At 39.1% G+C, this 17,160-nt stretch overlaps 1 protein-coding gene across 1 annotated transcript in view; it reads right to left on the bottom strand.

Moving 5' to 3' along the window:
* Positions 1 to 17,160, bottom strand: part of MSRA (methionine sulfoxide reductase A) — a 286,968-nt gene that overhangs the window by 97,828 nt on the left and 171,980 nt on the right. The window contains exon 4 of the mRNA XM_075048928.1: positions 14,200 to 14,304. Within this exon, the coding sequence (XP_074905029.1) occupies positions 14,200 to 14,304 (105 nt within the window). The remainder of the gene's footprint in view (positions 1 to 14,199; positions 14,305 to 17,160) is intronic.

Here is a 17,160-nt window from a genome sequence, read left to right as displayed (position 1 = left end):
GGGTTTGCAAGATCACCCCATTTCATCTGGCTGTACTTTATTAACACCAATGGTGCAAGCCAGTAATTGGCAAAAAGGCAAATATCGATCTCCCTGACCAGGTGATCAGGAACACATTCGACAGCAACAGGAACAAATACACTCTGGAGTCAAAAGGCTGGCACTTGCTGTTGATGCCCGAGACCAAGAAAATCAGCTGCTATGCTGAGAACAGCTGTAAAATCTCTTGTCAAAGAGATGTTTAGATGGAGAGGCTGATTTTAGAACTGAGAGAAAAGCATAGAACTTGCACCTCTCTGGCAAGACACAAAAATACATGGTTTTGGATATGGCTGCATGGTGCCAAAGAATGTAAGCCCAAAGCCTGTGTGAGCACTGGCCAGTCCTTGAAAGCTCTTGTCTCTGGAGAACTAGTGAGGATGACAGCATCTGGAGCTCTAAATGTGTTTAGATCTTGGGCATGGATCATATTTAGGAATTTCACTTTGGCTGACCAAAGCACCTCAGTGGTTCTCAGCTTGGACAACTCTGGAGAACATAAAATTTCCTCACTGTGCCAGCAGACACCAGAACACTAATTAATCAAAAAAATGCCCTCAAGAGCTAAGTGCTTGCTCTGACTTACATGAAAGAAATTTGTGGCCATCGGATGGCAGATGGAAAGAACAGGGAGCTGTGACACTCTCCCAGATCCTGCAACAAGAACGATTCCCAGGTTGAGAGTGCCATTCAATACAAACACACTGCCACTAGAAAAACTATTATTTGCCAAAAGGTAGATAACAGTCAAAGAAATAGCTCTAAAAAGCTCTCTTACCAACACTGATATCTTCTGATGTACCTGGGTAGGAATGACTTAGTTTTGGTCTTCTCTGGCATCAAAGTAGTAAATACTAGCTCTCCTTTCAGTTGAATGACTAGAATATATGAAATCATCCCTGCTTCCATTCAGCTGGTCAGTGCTTTTTCCTTCATATTTTCTATACCTTGTCAAAACTACAAGTGTTTCTTCTAGGTGTCTTCTAGGGTGGGGGAAAGAGTTGCCCCTTTCAAGCAGTTACACTGCTGTTACGCTACAGTTTTGAGTTTCTGTTGAGATGCTGAGATGCATCTTAGGTAGGTCATTGTCCTTCCTGTCTAACTCCAGAGTAACTTGAGGTCAATAAGAAATAGGAATATCCACAGCATTAATAAAAACACATATTTCCTAGTACTATACTTTCTTTTTTTTCTTTGCTTTAGAAATTGAGACTTAATTGCAAACAAGCACATTTGTTTCAAAATGGTGATTTTTTAATATATTACCTACAGAAGGCTAAAGCAAAATATACTTTATTTATTTTATTATCTAAATCAGGGATTTCTTTTGAAGACTCAACCCTCCAATGACTTGAAAGTAATACTTATACAACAATCCTTATCTTCTCTCCATTTAAAAATAATAAAAAAATGTAATGGCATCATTCGTCAGCCTTACTATTCTCATAGGATCCCAAGCATAATGGAGATAAATGACTAAGGTCTGTTAGACTCTTCTGTGCCACCCAGTGAAATTTTAAAGGGCAGTTCATAGCTCTTATTTTTATCATAATTTTTTCTGTGATTTATAGACTTTTCTGCAGCTGTCACTTATTTTCTTATAACTGCAGAAACCTGATATACTGATTGGTCATTTTCTTTTCCCCAATCAATCCTTGCTGAGTTAAGACTAATAAAACTCTTTCTTCCAGCTCATCATATAATTATTTAGTAAAAATCAATTGCACCATGTCACCCTGGCTTGATGTCATCACTCACTGTAATGATTACATCTATACAGCTTAAAAGTTGCCAAGGGAAAGTAAAACTCTTTATAGCATATGATTAAAGGAGAAAAATGTTAATAGAAAAGAAGTTAGTTACAGTGCTGTGGATTGAGAGTTCTTGATGATTTTCAAGGTGCTGGGGTGCAGGAAGGATAAATGAAATATAAAAGAGTTTCTTCAGAAGGTTACAATACTTTAATGAGCTTGTACATATTAAAGAAAACTTTTATACTGTCAATAGACCAAAACATTTACAAAGCTTTCAATATACCTGGTTTTCAATGTCAAGGAGGAAACTATAGTTTTGGTCTTCCCCATTTGCTTTGGGATCAACACAGCAAATACTAGCTTTCTCTATCAATCCTGACTTGCACATATACTTAGAACTTAAAACGAGAAGCTCAGCATGATGCAGCAATGTGCGCTCGCAGCCCAGAAAGCCAACCGTATCAAAAGCAGCAGGACCAGCAGGTCGAGGGAGGGGATTCTGCCCCTCTACTCTGCTCTGATGAGACCCCACCTGGAGTCCTGCGTCCAGCTCTGGGGTCCTCAGCACAGGACAGACATGGACCTGTTGGAGCAGGTCCAGAGGAGGGACACAAAGATGGTCAGAGGGATGGAACACCTCTGCTGTGAGGAAAGGCTGAGAGAGTTGGGGTTGTTCAGCCTGGAGAAGAGAAGGCTCCGGGGACACCTTATTGCGGCCTTCCAGTACTTAAAGGGGGCCGACAAGAAAGATGGGGAGGGACTCTTTATCAGGGCATATAGTGATAGGACGAGGGGTAACAGTTTTAAACTGAAAGAGGGTAGATTTAGGTTAGATATAAGGAAGAAATTCTTTACTGTGAGGGTGGTGAGACACTGGAGCAGGTTGCCCAGAAAAGTTGTAGATGCCCCATCCCTGGAAACATTCAAGCTCAGGTTGGACGGGGCTCTGAGCAACCTCATCTGGTTGAAAGTGTCCCTGCCCATGGCAGGGGAGTTGGAACTACATGATCTTTAAGGTCCCTTCCAACCCAAACCATTCTATGATTCTATGATCATGCCTACAGCAATGTTTTCAACAGTTCATATCAGCTGCAAAAATGCCTGGTCTTTAACCTTCATCAAACCACCAGATTACAGGTTTTCTGGTGTAGCTTTGAAGCTAAAACAGAATCACAGATTTTCTGAGGTTGGAAGGGATTTGTGGAGGTCTCTAGTCCAACACCCCTGCTCAAAGTAATGTCAGACTAGAGCAGGTTGTCCAGGGACTCGTCCAGTTCAGTTTTGAACATCACCAAGGACAAAGACATTACAAAATACTTACTTCCTTAAGATTGGCAGTCCTGGTGTAAATGAGCTTCTTGATGATGGTCAATACAACACTCACTGTATGAAATAACAATAGTTCTTTAAGTAGAGAGAAGATTTTCAGACAACAGATTCTTCATGGAGAACATACTCCATCACTCTTTTAGCAATGACATTTTGTGGGAATGGGATGAGTTGCTGCCACCAGTTTGGTGCAACAAGAAATCTTGTCTGTTCCCCACCACCAATGGCCAGAATGCTGCTATAACAAAACCAAAATACCAGTGAAAGACAGCAGCTTTATAAATCTTTGATTTTGTGGGATCTGCCACAACAGTAATGTCCCTCCCTCGGTGTGGCCAGGCTTGACTCTGGCCCAGGCCACCCAGCTACATGACACCTCTGCCTTCTCCCCAGAGCTGGAGCGGTGACACCTGCACTGCCTTTCTGTGCAGAGGTGAGTAGGGACACCCTCCTCCTCACATCCAGCAAAATACCAGAGAAGAACTGAGATACAGAAGGCATGCAAATGGGTTTGTGAGACAAGGGGAGGAACAGCCAAGGAAAGCGGTCCCATGGGATTGGGCTACAAGGAAATAGTCTCAGCACTGCCCTGTAATGAAATAAATTTCCCTGCCAGGCCTTTTACAGCTTCCTCATCTCTTATGCAATTTCCCATCCCAACTCACTGGGGAGGAGTGCAGTTAGTACAGTGACAGAGATAAAGAGTAGTCTATCACTATCTGTAGATCTTAATGACACCCTATCCAAAAGGTTTAACAGCATTGCAATACCAAAAACCATCACAATTTGACCACATTGGACAATGCCTTTAACAATATGCTTTAACTTTTGGTCAGCCCTGAATTGGTCAGGCACTTGGACTAGATGACCATTGTAGGTCCCTTCCAACTCAATATTCTAGTCTAGTCTAGTCTAGTCTAGTTTGGATATAAGGAAGAAATTCTTTACAAGAGGGCAGTGAGACACTGGATCAGGTTGCCCAGAGAAGTTGTGGATGCCCCATCCCTGGAGGTGTTCAAGGTCAGTTTGGATGGGGCTTTGACCAATGTGATCTAGTGAAAGATGTTCCTGCCCAGGGGAGAGGGGCTGGATTAGATGACCTTTGAAGGTCCCTCCCAACCCAAGTCATTCTGTGATTCTGTGATTCACATACCATCGTTACACCATACTAAATTAGCATGGCCCACCCTAGCATCTGCTGGGAAAAGTCATCCAAGAAGTAGAAGCTGAGAAGAGAAACACTCTCAGGAGATTCTTCACCTCCTTCTTCTCCCATCTAGAATAAATCTCTCCTGCCCTTCTGCATTCACTAAACCCATTTCCTAGGCATTGGTGTCTACAGTGTTGGCAGCCTGCTTTACATCCAATATGAAATAAAGGGGCAACTTTCAGAATGCATAACTCTGCAGTGGTAGATTTTAAGTTCAATCCAGCAAAATTCCAACCATTTTTTTCTGCTTCCAACTTTACCTTGTGCTTGCCCATATGCTAGGGGTTTTTTTCCAGTAAAGGAGAAGCACAAATATCACATGTATTTCATGTATGTCAATAACTGTTACTTTCCCCTTAGTTGTTCTCAGAGACATTCCCATACGGTACACCAGGGACTTTATGCAGGCCTCCAACATTATCAGATTTGGGCCATGAAGAGTTACCAGGTCTCCCTTTTGTCCGTTAGTGGAAATGACAGGCTGCCCTCAAGAAGTGGTGATAATATACCAGCCTAAGCTCTATCTCTGTCATATTCTCTTTGGTTTTTATTAGCATTATTATTCAATAGTTATAAAATGCATCACATCATTGCTTCTCAAGATAGTTCAAATATTTTACAGAACTAGAATGTCTGAATGAAGTCTTGGTTTGAAAGAAGAGTTCCCTGTATGCGTTGTTATTTATTAATTCATTCAGATATAACATTGCTTAAATGCATTTTTGAATGCTCTTTGACCTTTGAAGGAAGTGCATGATCTACCTGAGCCCACAAAAAAACATAGGTTAGTTTTTTATGAATATCACAAAGCTTATGTATTAAATGTCACTGGCGGACAGGAATTTGAATCCATTTCTAATTATTAATTAAAAATAGGTCTTTAGCAGTAGCACATAGAACAGGCAAATAGAACGGTGAATATATACTTAAGTCATCCTTAATGGCATTAAATCTACTGTAGGGTTGGTTTTTTTTACTTAACTTTAATCAAAAGTTAAATTATTAGTTTTAGACAAGTTTTTAGACTTTTTCTATCATAAAGAGGCATTAAGCCCTTTCAGAGGTGCCTTCTCTTAAAAATCTGGACAAACTTGGGATGGGAGCGAAAACTTTTAACAATATATATTGGTGCAGCTGGAACTAAGCTTCCAGGTTTAGGCACCCAAAAGCTGACCAAACATATGTGCCTAATTTGGGGTGAGTCAACCATGTTAACTAGATCTCTACTGACAATCATAGTAGCTGAGACTCTCCATGCCTATGGAAACATCTAAATTTAGGTGGCTTTATCTCAGTCTTTATCCCACCTGACATGTCTATGCTGGTCAGCCAAATCTGACCGAAGATCTTCATAGTCTTCAAAAACAAATAAATACATAGAGCAGAGACGTCTGGAAGAGACTGGAGGACATGACACAGGGCATAAAGGAGCCCCACATTTTCTAAAGCACAACTGGAAAACAGGCAGAATGCACAAGAGGTTTTGACAAGGCAAAAGACATTTCTGTTTGGGCATCTGAATTGGGTCCTCAGTGCCTCTTTTCTTCACCGACTAGCTGTGTTGTGATGCTTACAAAAAGCTGGACAACTACTGATAAAGTGAGAAAATATAATTAAGAAATACAGCAACTCAGATCAGGTACTACATAGAGCTCAGCTACGGAATCACACAGATTGGCTATTGTTTTCTTTATGTGCCTTCTCCTTTCTCTTCATCTATCTGTTGCTCACTAGTGCCTTGCCTAAATTTAGGCATGTGTTAGCACTATGAATCTAAACCTACTATGATCCACCAGGTGTTATTGCAATAGTAATAAAAATAATTAGTGATAATAAAAGTAACAGTGTTGTCATTTGCTTTTATCAGCAGATAAACTCATGGGACACTGCTCTCTCAAAACACAGACAAGTATGCTCTTATAAATATGCGAGAGAAAATTGCAGGCAGAGAAAAACAGTCATTCACTGAAAATATTGTTGTTTAGAGGAGAGTCGGCTTTGACCTCTTGTACCTAATTATACATGAAAACAAAGATTAAAAGCCTACTAATAATCACCATAAACTATGATTAATGATGCCATGCTTCAGTGCCTCAGATTTCTAGGCCCAAGTACAGTAAATTCACTAGTGGGTTATTTGAAGAAGAAAAGAATATTTGGTGTTACTTTGTTTTGACTTTGTCTATTGCTTTCCTTGTATAAAGATTAGGAACAGTCCATCAAAAAAATCTGCAGAAAAAGACCTTCTAAGGTTGCTTTTTTCTATAAACATACATGAAAATCTAGATGCTGTTATTCACACCATATGCCCATTGACTTCATGGATATTTGAAAGCTACTGAAGACAGTCCTAAGCACTGAGAAGTCCTAAGCATTGAGATGTCCTAAGCATTGAGATGTCCAGATTTTCCTTCAGAAGTTACAAATCAACAAGCCTGAATTAAAATGAAGATTCCTTGCCTCATCCTTTCCTCTTCCTTTCCTTAATTAGAAACACAGCTATGCTATAACTACAAAATAACCCAGAAATGATCCTGAGGAAGACTGTAATAGAATAAAAACACTGTCCAAAGTTGTTCTTAGTAGATACAGGCATTATGAACAAAAGGAATCATTGAATCACAGAATGGTTTGGGTTGGAAGGAACCCTTAAAGGTCATCTAGTCCAACGCCCTGCCACGAGCAGGGACATCTTCAACCAGATCAGGTTGCTCAGAGCCCCGTCCAACCTGAGCTTGAATGTTTCCAGGGATGGGGCAGCGACCACCTCTCTGGGCAACCTGGGCCAGTGTCTCACCACCCTCAGCGTAAACAATGTCTTCCTTATATCTAATCTAAATCTACCCTCCTTTCAGGTGAGTGGTGTGTTCATGCTTCCCACAGAATAAGAGTCACAGTGTCATCTTCAGTGGCACAAAAGACTGATGCCATGGCTTTTCTTATCTTCAAGGAACCATTTTATTACTGACTGTAGCAATACTGAAAGATAAAATTAATTTTTGGTAGTTCTGGAGAACTGGTTAACACATCATTGTCAGATATAAAATAAATAGGCTAAAGGTAGTTTAAAGGTCAGAAGAAATCAGAGCCCAGAAGGACTTCTGCCCTTGAGCCAGAATTGATTCAGCACCACTCACTTCATAATGCAAACTGTTCAGCCATCTCAGCAACCAGTGCACTGGCTAATAATCCCCTTCATTAGAAAGACGCAGAGTCAAATCTCAGCTTCTCACTGTGATATGGAAAAACAACATCTCCTAAACTGGAAATATAGGTCAGAAAAAGTCTACTCTAATTTATATGGATAAAAAGAGTCTAATATGCAAATTAGGTCATGACAGCTAAAATTCCTGGGGACGCAAAGCAGCCTAATAATATGTATTTATTTTTAATGCATATTTAGTTCTAGAGAAAGGACAAAGAATGGGAACAACATAACATTCAGCATTTCAGTTCATGAAAGAAATGAAGTTGCATTCTCAAAGTGCAATACTGGTTAAGCATCACTGCCTAAGACTCTCTTTGCTACTTTTCAAAAAGTATAGACAACAGGTATTTATGAGGTGATTATGGGCAAGGGACCACTAAATTGGTTGCTGGTGGGACGGGTAGACATCAGTCAACTATGTCCCACCATTGATACTTCATTGGAAAGAGCAGGAATTAGAAGAACCTGAAGGCAATAGAAGACACTGCCTCCTATCAAACAACTCAGTGCATATTTCTATTGTTGAGTATTCAGTCCTGCATGAACCAATATACATTTATCTTTATTGTGTCTCAGCATATCGATTTCCATGGCTTTTTTAATTTATCAACACAGAGCTATGTTTTATTCGTTTCTTCCAAGAGCCTCCTAGCAATGTCTTTACCACAGATTTAATTAGCATCCTCTCCACTATATCCTCCAAGTCATTAATGAAAATATTGAAGAGTATTGGACCAAGAATGGCTCCCTAAGGGGCTGGTAATTCTATTTTGAATATATTTAATATGCCTGGTGACAATAGATTTTGTATTTCTACTGTTTTTTGTTACACCTTGTAATAATACTGAAACCATCAGGACTCTTAATAACATTTGAAATACAAGACAAAGGTGCTCTGTGCTTTAATCTGAGAGCTGCATATTTCATTCAAATTATAAAGGGAAGAGAGTTACAGAAATGTAAAGAAAAAAATCAAAAATGGTTATATTTTACATGGAAAGATTACTTTTTTCCCTTTAATCTCTAAATGAAGTTACAGGCCTGTAGCAGAATACATAATGCTGGTTTAGGGTCGCTGTAGCGTTTTTTATGTGTACAGCTGTTCTTCCACTGGTATAAGTAGACACATCTGCTCATTAGCAATACAATGTCATTTCTAGTGTCTAATTTTAATTATTTGCAGATGATAGATTCCTTATGCAATGTCTAAAAAAAGTACAGTCCTTCAAAACTGGTGAGAAATAAATATACCCTCTGCAACTAAAATGGGTCAGCACAATGAAAAACAGATACTAATCTGGAGAACTCATGTATCAGCACTAAGGCTAAATGCCAAGCTGTTTGGAAGGTCACAGCGAGGAGAAATGGCTCATACAGCTCTTCTTTGTCGTGGATACACAAGACATATGGACTAAGAGATGTTCTGAATGAATCTGGCAGGTGATGGGTTTGTTGTAGTACAGATGGTCCTCAACTGCTGGAAAAATATCAGTTCTGCTTACATTTCCTGTACAAACACAGGCAAGATAAAGACTTCTTCATGACAGAAAGGAGGAATGAGATTACTTACTTACCAGTAACTTTGGTTCTTTGTATATCCACACTCAAAGCATCAATAAGGCTAGAAGAAAATTTCCAGAAGCTCCTGGGCAGCAGTGGCCATGGGTCCCTTTGCCCTTCACCCCATTGTCAGAGAGTGGCCAAAACTATGGAGTTGGGCTTCCTCTCAGCTCCTTCCACTAATTCAAATAACCAAACAGAAAGGCAGAAGAAGCAAGGAACAAGGATGGGATTTGTGGGCAAGAGGGGCTCACCCCAGAGAACTGTAGTGGTACCTAAGTTGTTTCTTGTGGGCTAGGAAGGATTAGGTACTCTTGACAAACATGGGGAGCAGAACTACCAAAACAAGCATCTGTTTTGGATTGTATTCAAGAGAGAAAAGAGCTAAAAGAGGCAAGTGGATTTTTCATTTGCCCCAAACGTGTTTTAAAGAGGAATCAATAATATTTGTTTTGTCTTCTGCTTGTCTTCTGTACAGCCACTGAAAGCAAAAAGGAGCCTTTCGTTAAAGTTGCCTTGGACTGGGCTGAAATCTCTGACACATGTAGGACTTCAGCCACACACAGCGTCAGGATAATTATGAACAGTAATATGCTTTACAGGAATCATATTTGCACCATGACAAACAGAGTCCTCTGGTATCAGATAGATTTTTCCAAGTTTGGAGAAATAGTTTCTGACACCCCACAAAGAGTGGCTAAACTTTCTGATCAGATAAAATATGGCATCTTCTTCCCTGAACATAAACACAGTCGAGTTTCACAGTTGGCTCATACGCTATAGGACAGTGCTAATGCCAGAAGGGTGGTCCCGCTAGCAGTCATGCTCCTGGCAATTTACATCCTGGCTGAAAATTACATTTCACTTCAATTCACATAGGGTTAATTTTCAGCTTATTCAGAGAACTTTGTGATTGCCAGTGTCAGCCCAAAGAAAGAGGGTGTATCCTGCAGACAGGTCGGGGAGAGAGAAGAAAATTGCCCTTTTCCCTAACAGTTAAGTCAAAGATTAGCTTACAGCAATCATGAAACTACAGGCTGAGGCACAACACAGACAAACTTATGGTCTGAAAGTCCACATCCCTCTAGCCAGACAGCATGGAGATGCCAGCAGAACCACTGTTAAGGTGCAATTTTAAGGAGACAGTCAGGCTTATATTGTAAAAATCTGGAAGGCTCTGAGGATGGCCTCTTTAGTGCCAAAACAAGGCAATACAGAATCTGTCCTACACCTCTATAAACTTTAGAAAAATAAAATTATGTACAAAGTGAATAGCCATAAGATTCTTTTGCAGTATTTTCAGCACATCACATTCGTTCTCTTTTTCTGTATCAATGACAAAGAAGCAACCACCTCAAGCACTTATAGAGCTATCCAGAGCAATCCTCTTACAGATAAGATCATTCCTAGGAGAGAAGGAATGCTGATCTGTGCATTAGAGGCTGAACAGAGATGACAACCATATGTCACTTGGCAGAAGTCAGGGGTTTGTTTGTTGCTTTTTCAGTCTCCCAAATGTAATGAATTATAAAATAGACCCTAAATTAATAGTCAAGGAGGACTTTATCAGTGCCCCACACTTAGGAGACGCTCATCTGGGAGAATGTCTTTCAACTCATAGACTGTTTGACTTGATCAAAGGTTCTTGCTGTTCAATAGACTTCTGTATAATACTCAGACTCAAGAGCTTCACGAAACAAGAGCCAGGCTGCCTCCCAGAGAAAATTGGAATCCCAGTGAGATGTCAGTCTCATCTTGAAGGCAGGAGGTCCAACTGTTTGGAAAGCAGGAACTTTTGAATATTAATACACTCATACAATAATGCATGATAGGACTGCCGGTCTGTACTCTTTAGCAACTTGGTACCATCTAGACTGATATTTGAAAGGTCTTTAACTGCAATAGAATGTACATATTTGATGTTTAATGACATTAGAACAATTAGACAAGTCCATTATCTCTGCTGGGGGTAGGAGGGCTTAAATGGCATTAACCCAACTTCTGGAGAAAAGATAACAGTGCCACAGACAAAGCTTTTATACTTCTGAGTGAGCGCTATACTCAAGAACTCCAGCCTTCGCTGGCTATATGAGACATTGGGTTCATCCAAAGAGTGTGCTGAATTTCATGAATAAGAAATCTTGCTAATATATCTGCTTAGTAAAAACCTTCTCTTTGACAGAGTCCTGCATTCCCATAAGGCTGGCTAAATAAGACTTACTGTGTGCACACAGCTGAACCTCAGGAAAGGAGAAAAGTATCATAGGTCAGAGAGATAACTCTCGCTTTCAGTATCTTTACATAAAACCACATTTCCCATAGCAAGCTAAAAGCAGGGAGTACATAGAAATCAAGGCAAAGACACAATTCCACCTTAAAGTCTTTCTATTGCTAACTGCTTAAACTTGAAAGGATATATAAGCATACCATCCTTATCTTACAAAACAAAGAAACTTGAAATTGGGACCTTGTGGTTTAGGTTTGCCTCAAATCAAGAAAAGTTGTAGAGATGTGATGAGCTTTGCAAAGTTCTTGAACAGAGATTAGCCTTAAGCAACCATAAAAAAACATAAGTAAAGCAACCTGTCCAAGTCGGGGGTATGCAAAGTCTTCAGAGAAGACTGCCATCTTCTCTGTGGATAAAATTATGCTTTCACTTCTGGCAAATCATTACAAAACCATTTGGAAATTCTACTGAGCCAAGCTTAGATAAAGGCTTAGGTATGTTTACATCAAGTACTGCAGTGCCATATAGATGCCTGAGACAGTCCTGAATGACTTCGGTATCTACACAGCTCAGTGTCATACAGAGATATTAGCTCACGTCCCAGAAGGAATACAGCCACATTAGCGTGGCTCTGTGCCCAAGCTAATTAGGTGATGTTTCCCCAGTTGCCAGAAATCAAAGAGCGAATCATACATCTGCCAGCATCCAACCTTCTTCTGAAAGCACAGACTGGAACTATTTAGAACCTCAGTTATCTGAGAATGCAAGGTGAATATAAAGACATAATGTCATCATTTTACTTTGTTTTGAAGCCAGAAGGAATCATAAATTCATCTGATCTGACCCATTATCACAACTACTACACTTCATCCCCATACCATTGTGTCCAGCACACGAACTTCAGTCAGCCTAAAGCACTGAAGTCCTTTAGAGACTGACCTATTGTACGTGTGCCACAGGCAGAGCTCAACCATACAGTGTCAAAGGCAAGACTACAGACATGGCAGATGACTGATTAGGTGGTATTTGCCCAGATTATTTCAGCAGAAATCCATTCCTCATACTGCTCTGGAAGGTGAAGAATCCTATAGTCCTGCCCATTAGTTCCAGCTCTGGCAATCAGGATGAATCCCAACATGTGAACAAGACACATGAACCAATTATCCTGAAATAGGATTCTCTTCTGTATCAAAACAACCAGCCCATTACAAAGAAGCCAGCCTCTGGTGATGGCCAATCTCTGACAATCTAAAGAAAAAAGAAAAAAAAGACCTAAAAACGACCACTGGTAGGATAGGGAGAAAACCTCCTTCCTGATCCCTATGAGCAAACCACAAATGCCCTGAAGCATGATTTGAAGATGGTCATTGTCTTAATGCAGAGCTGCAAGTATTTCAAGGATGGTGCAGACAAATTACTCTGAACACAAATATAAAGGAAGGAGTTGAAAAGGGAGGCCCATAAATCAACAGTAGAGGCCACCACACTTGACACACAGACATAGAATTTCTTCTCATGACTTGAATCAAGCGCCTCTTTTAAAATGATAAATTATCTCATCTTAAAGACTCGGAAGGATGGTGATGGAAAAAGACTCCAGCCTTTAATTACACTGAGAGCTGTGAAATTATTTTATTCCAGGGTAGAACTTTTCAAACTTCAGCTTCCAGCTACTGGTACTTATGGCTTACCAGTGGTTGGGTTGTCAACCTCATTATAAGGTATCTGCTCCTCACATAAGCACCTGTAAAAATTACTTGATCATAGTGTTATGTCTCTTCAAGTAGTTGAAAGTATTTATCCACAGCACCAGGCCAGTTTTCTAGGCTCTATATCCTTTTTCTCTCCTTCCTCCAAATCCCCAGCAATATCTCTGTAAATTTCCCAGTATGCCAACACAGGAACTGCACAAAATGTTCTGAGATTTTACTGACTCTGCATACAGAAAATAGCTTTCATACTCCTGACTAAAGCTTCCCTTTTCATATAGGCAGGAGTTGCAATAGCCATTTTTGTCTTTGCATTGTGCCCTGGGCTCACTGGAAGACACTTATCCACAATAGCCCCTGGATCCTTCTCAGAGTTACTGTTTCCCAGGATGGCATCACATTTTGAAGGTATCATCTGCATTTTTTTGCTCCCAGATGTAGTAACAAGTGGCATAATTATGATAGCTGTTAAAATATTGAAATGAGTTACTGTGTGTAGTATTTCTGGGAAATGGTGGAAAGGATGATGTTTATTGAAACTATATAAACATGTAAAATGTTTTCTCAACACAGTTTCCCATTTATGTTTGCACAGATGTGTATAATGTCATCATGAAGCCTCTTCCAAGAAAGATAAATTAAATCAAAAGGTTCGAATAAGGCAAATAGCTAGAATGCTCTGCTGGTGCCTCTACACATGATCTCTTACCTCTTTTTGTTCCCTTTTTCTAATCATAAAAGATATTCACTGCCATTGAAAAATATAAAAAAACAAACAAAAATTTTTATGAAGGATAAAGGTCCTCGGCACAAATAAAATGACCAGCTCTGAAGCTGTGAAGAAATATGCTTTAATTTAAGAGACAAAAGATAGCATTACAGAAGAAATTGTCATAATCAAAGTGGAAAAAAATTTCCTATTGTCTACTCTGCCTCTCTGTGGGAATTTTCCCAGCACAGACAGCTGTAAAGGAGGAGGGGTATTGTGAGTTTCTGTACTCTCATTCTCTCTCTTCCTCTCTTTCTCTGTCAATAAATGTCTGCAATCATATTCTTGAGCTCCAGTGTGATTTCAAGGTTCATCTCTTCCATGCAGCTCAAACACTAATTATCCCAGCTGTAATTAGTAAGATAATTAAATACTGGCTCACTCATCACTCTACCTTGTGTCGGGTCATGATTCTCCCAGAAGACCTTGAGCAGTTTCTCAAAGCTGATGTTTTCTGGCTGATATACTACTCGTACAGCCTCTGTGTGGCCAGTTTTACCTTAAAAGACAAAATAAAATCAGATGTTATTAGTGAGAATTACCTACTGCGTATCTAGTTTTTTATATCTGAGATTCAAAGCACAATCCTTTGTTTTCCATTTTTTTCCCCTAAAGATGTTTTGATTGACCATCATTTATCCTTAAGCTTTTTTATACAATATTTTATATACATGCCAACTTTTAGATGTCTGCTAGTTTGGACAAGGCCATCATGAAGTAAACCAACCAGAGAGACAGTAAGGTAAGACAGGGATGTTATTGCAGTAGTCTATCAGCTTTCAGGAGAAAAAAAGAATAGTTCTTAAATCTTTGTAACCAACAACTAGTAAAATATTTTTAAACATTCTAAATACAACATTAAAATATGAAAACTTGTATGTCTAAGTTGTCTGGACAGTACAAAACTGCGCTTCATTTCCATGAGGTAAGATATGGATAAGATAATTGATTATAAAAACAAATTTCAAGAGCATGTTTACACAAGACCTTACAAATAATTTCAAACTATTTAACATCATCCAAACCACTGATGACAACAGGCTTCAAAAAGAGTCAAAGAGAGCCTGACTGAACCTTACAATAGCAGATGAAGTTCAAGGAAGATTAGCAGGTGTTACAGCACATTAAAACATATTGTTCCTATTTTTCAATTACATTATGGGCACGATTTTTTCATTCTTTATGCGTCTAATCAATCACAATATTATTGAAAGATCCAGCTCCACAAAATGTGAAGAATCTGGCCACATAATTCACTTCAATTGTAACTAAACAGATTGATGAGTGCTCAGGGTGAAAGTCCATTGCATTGAGAGCTACACAAGCATTTTATATTTTATAAATATTATGTATTATATATTTTACAATATATAAATGTAGGCATATTTGTTGTCATAATATATCCATGAATGGAGAAAAAAACTTATCCTATTCTTCAGTTAAGTCATAATAAGTTAGTACTAAAAAAAGTAAACTGGACAGCCTAATCTGTCCTTTGGTGGGGACATAATAAGCTCCTTGATCACACTAGGCGAAGTTTTTATTTCATTTATACCAGTATAAACTTCAGATTTACTCAACCGATTTCAATAGAATTGTTGAATTTCATGCAGTGCAACGACCAGCTGAATCTGGCCCAGTGATGGGTTCTGAATTAGCTGTCACCAAACAAAAAAAACAGAGTCTATGAGTAACTGGGGAGTGTTCAGTAGAAACACCAATTCAATACCAGGAGAAATCTGAATTAAAAAAAAAAAAAAAATTGAAAGAAATAAAAAGGATGCTAGGATACTTTAAAGAGAGATAACAGGGAAAACTATGACAGCATTATATTAGTTAATGGGGCCCCTAAAATGAAGAAAACCTAAATGAGGCACAGAGGGGTGGGCTAGCTATTAAAAGGGATTTAAAACACTGGGATTAAATTTAGTCTAGAATGCAGAGGAGTAAAAGGAGACACATCTGGGATATCTGTAATGAAACTTTTGATAAAATCAAATTGGTTCCTATCTAGTGTGCTTTACGATACAACAAAGATTTGCTCACTGAGATTAAAAGACAAAAATATCCAAGTTTCAGGTAACCCGTAGCTAAAGCCATATCATCCTGTCCACCAGGGTACTGTCCAGGCGAACGATGGCCCAATTCCTCTTTCACATGCACTACACCTATTGAAGTCCATGGAAGCAACTTATTATCTGAAGTCAAATTCTGATGGTAGATTAGCAGAAAGGGATCATATATTTAGTAGAATAAAAATACAAGTCAGAGGTAATTGGCTTAATAATAAAGTGAAATAGTCTTTATATATTATGGCATGAACTGATGGCCAGTTTAGGTCAGAGAGGAAATTTATTCCAGATTTCATGGTTTAATATGGACTATCAGTGAGAATAATGGGTTTTGCCTTATCTGAAGCCCAGGTCAGGACTTTTGTTGTTGCCTGAGATAAAAAAGGAGAGCAAACGGACTAAAGAGATTAAGGAGTGGCTTCTGACTTTAATTCTTTTTTTTTTCTTTTTTTTTTTTGTGAGCCAATGTGAAGCTTATGAAAGGTTCTTATCACTCAGAAGCAAATTGCTTGTCTAAGATGACTAGCTTTAGATCACAAGAGAGTTTCTTAAAGAACTTCAAAACAACAGAAGCATTACCTTTCCTCTCAACTGAAGCAGCAATTACATCTTGTCAACACTGTCTGCTCTGACTAATCCAGAAGTTCAAAGAATCAGCTTTCTTCTTTTCCTCTAAATAAGGAAATAATGGTGCTACTCTGAAAACTATAGCCTGACCTCAAGAAAAAAATCCTCAGATGTGTGGCTAACAGACTGTTAGAACCCAGAGCATATTTAAAATCAATATTCATCCTCACAGGAAAAGCAAGGAGGTAATGCTGCTGGTCCTATCAGATTCACCTCTAATTTTCCTCAAAGCTTTTCCACAATCTACTGGGTTTTCTTTCAGAATACAGTGTGGCTATTTCTGCTAAGAACAATCTTAGTCATTTGTGGTAAGCACTCCTACTTCCCAACAATTTTAGTGAAAACTATACCAATCAACTGGGTACACATGAGCAAATAGACAGGTAAATGGCTCCATGTGGGACAGATTAACCACAAAATTTCCTAGAAGCAGCACAGAGAGAAAATGGCATTGGGGGACAGGAAAAGAAAAAGAGCAATCTTTCCACAGGTGCAATATGCCCCACAGGAGGGAATCAAAAGATACCAGGTTACCCTAAGTAGCATGTGGAAACAACCAGCTCGGTGGTGCCGAATCTCACACAGCTGCAGCCAAAGTGGCAAAAGGGAACTTAAATTGGGTTATCCCTGTTAATCTTCTTATTTCACTTTTTGCA

This window comes from Buteo buteo, chromosome 17 (assembly GCF_964188355.1).
Source record: "Buteo buteo chromosome 17, bButBut1.hap1.1, whole genome shotgun sequence".
Taxonomy (NCBI): Eukaryota; Metazoa; Chordata; class Aves; order Accipitriformes; family Accipitridae; genus Buteo; species Buteo buteo.
The sequence above is the reverse complement of the archived record's forward strand: the minus strand, read 5'-3'. Positions and strand labels throughout refer to the sequence as shown.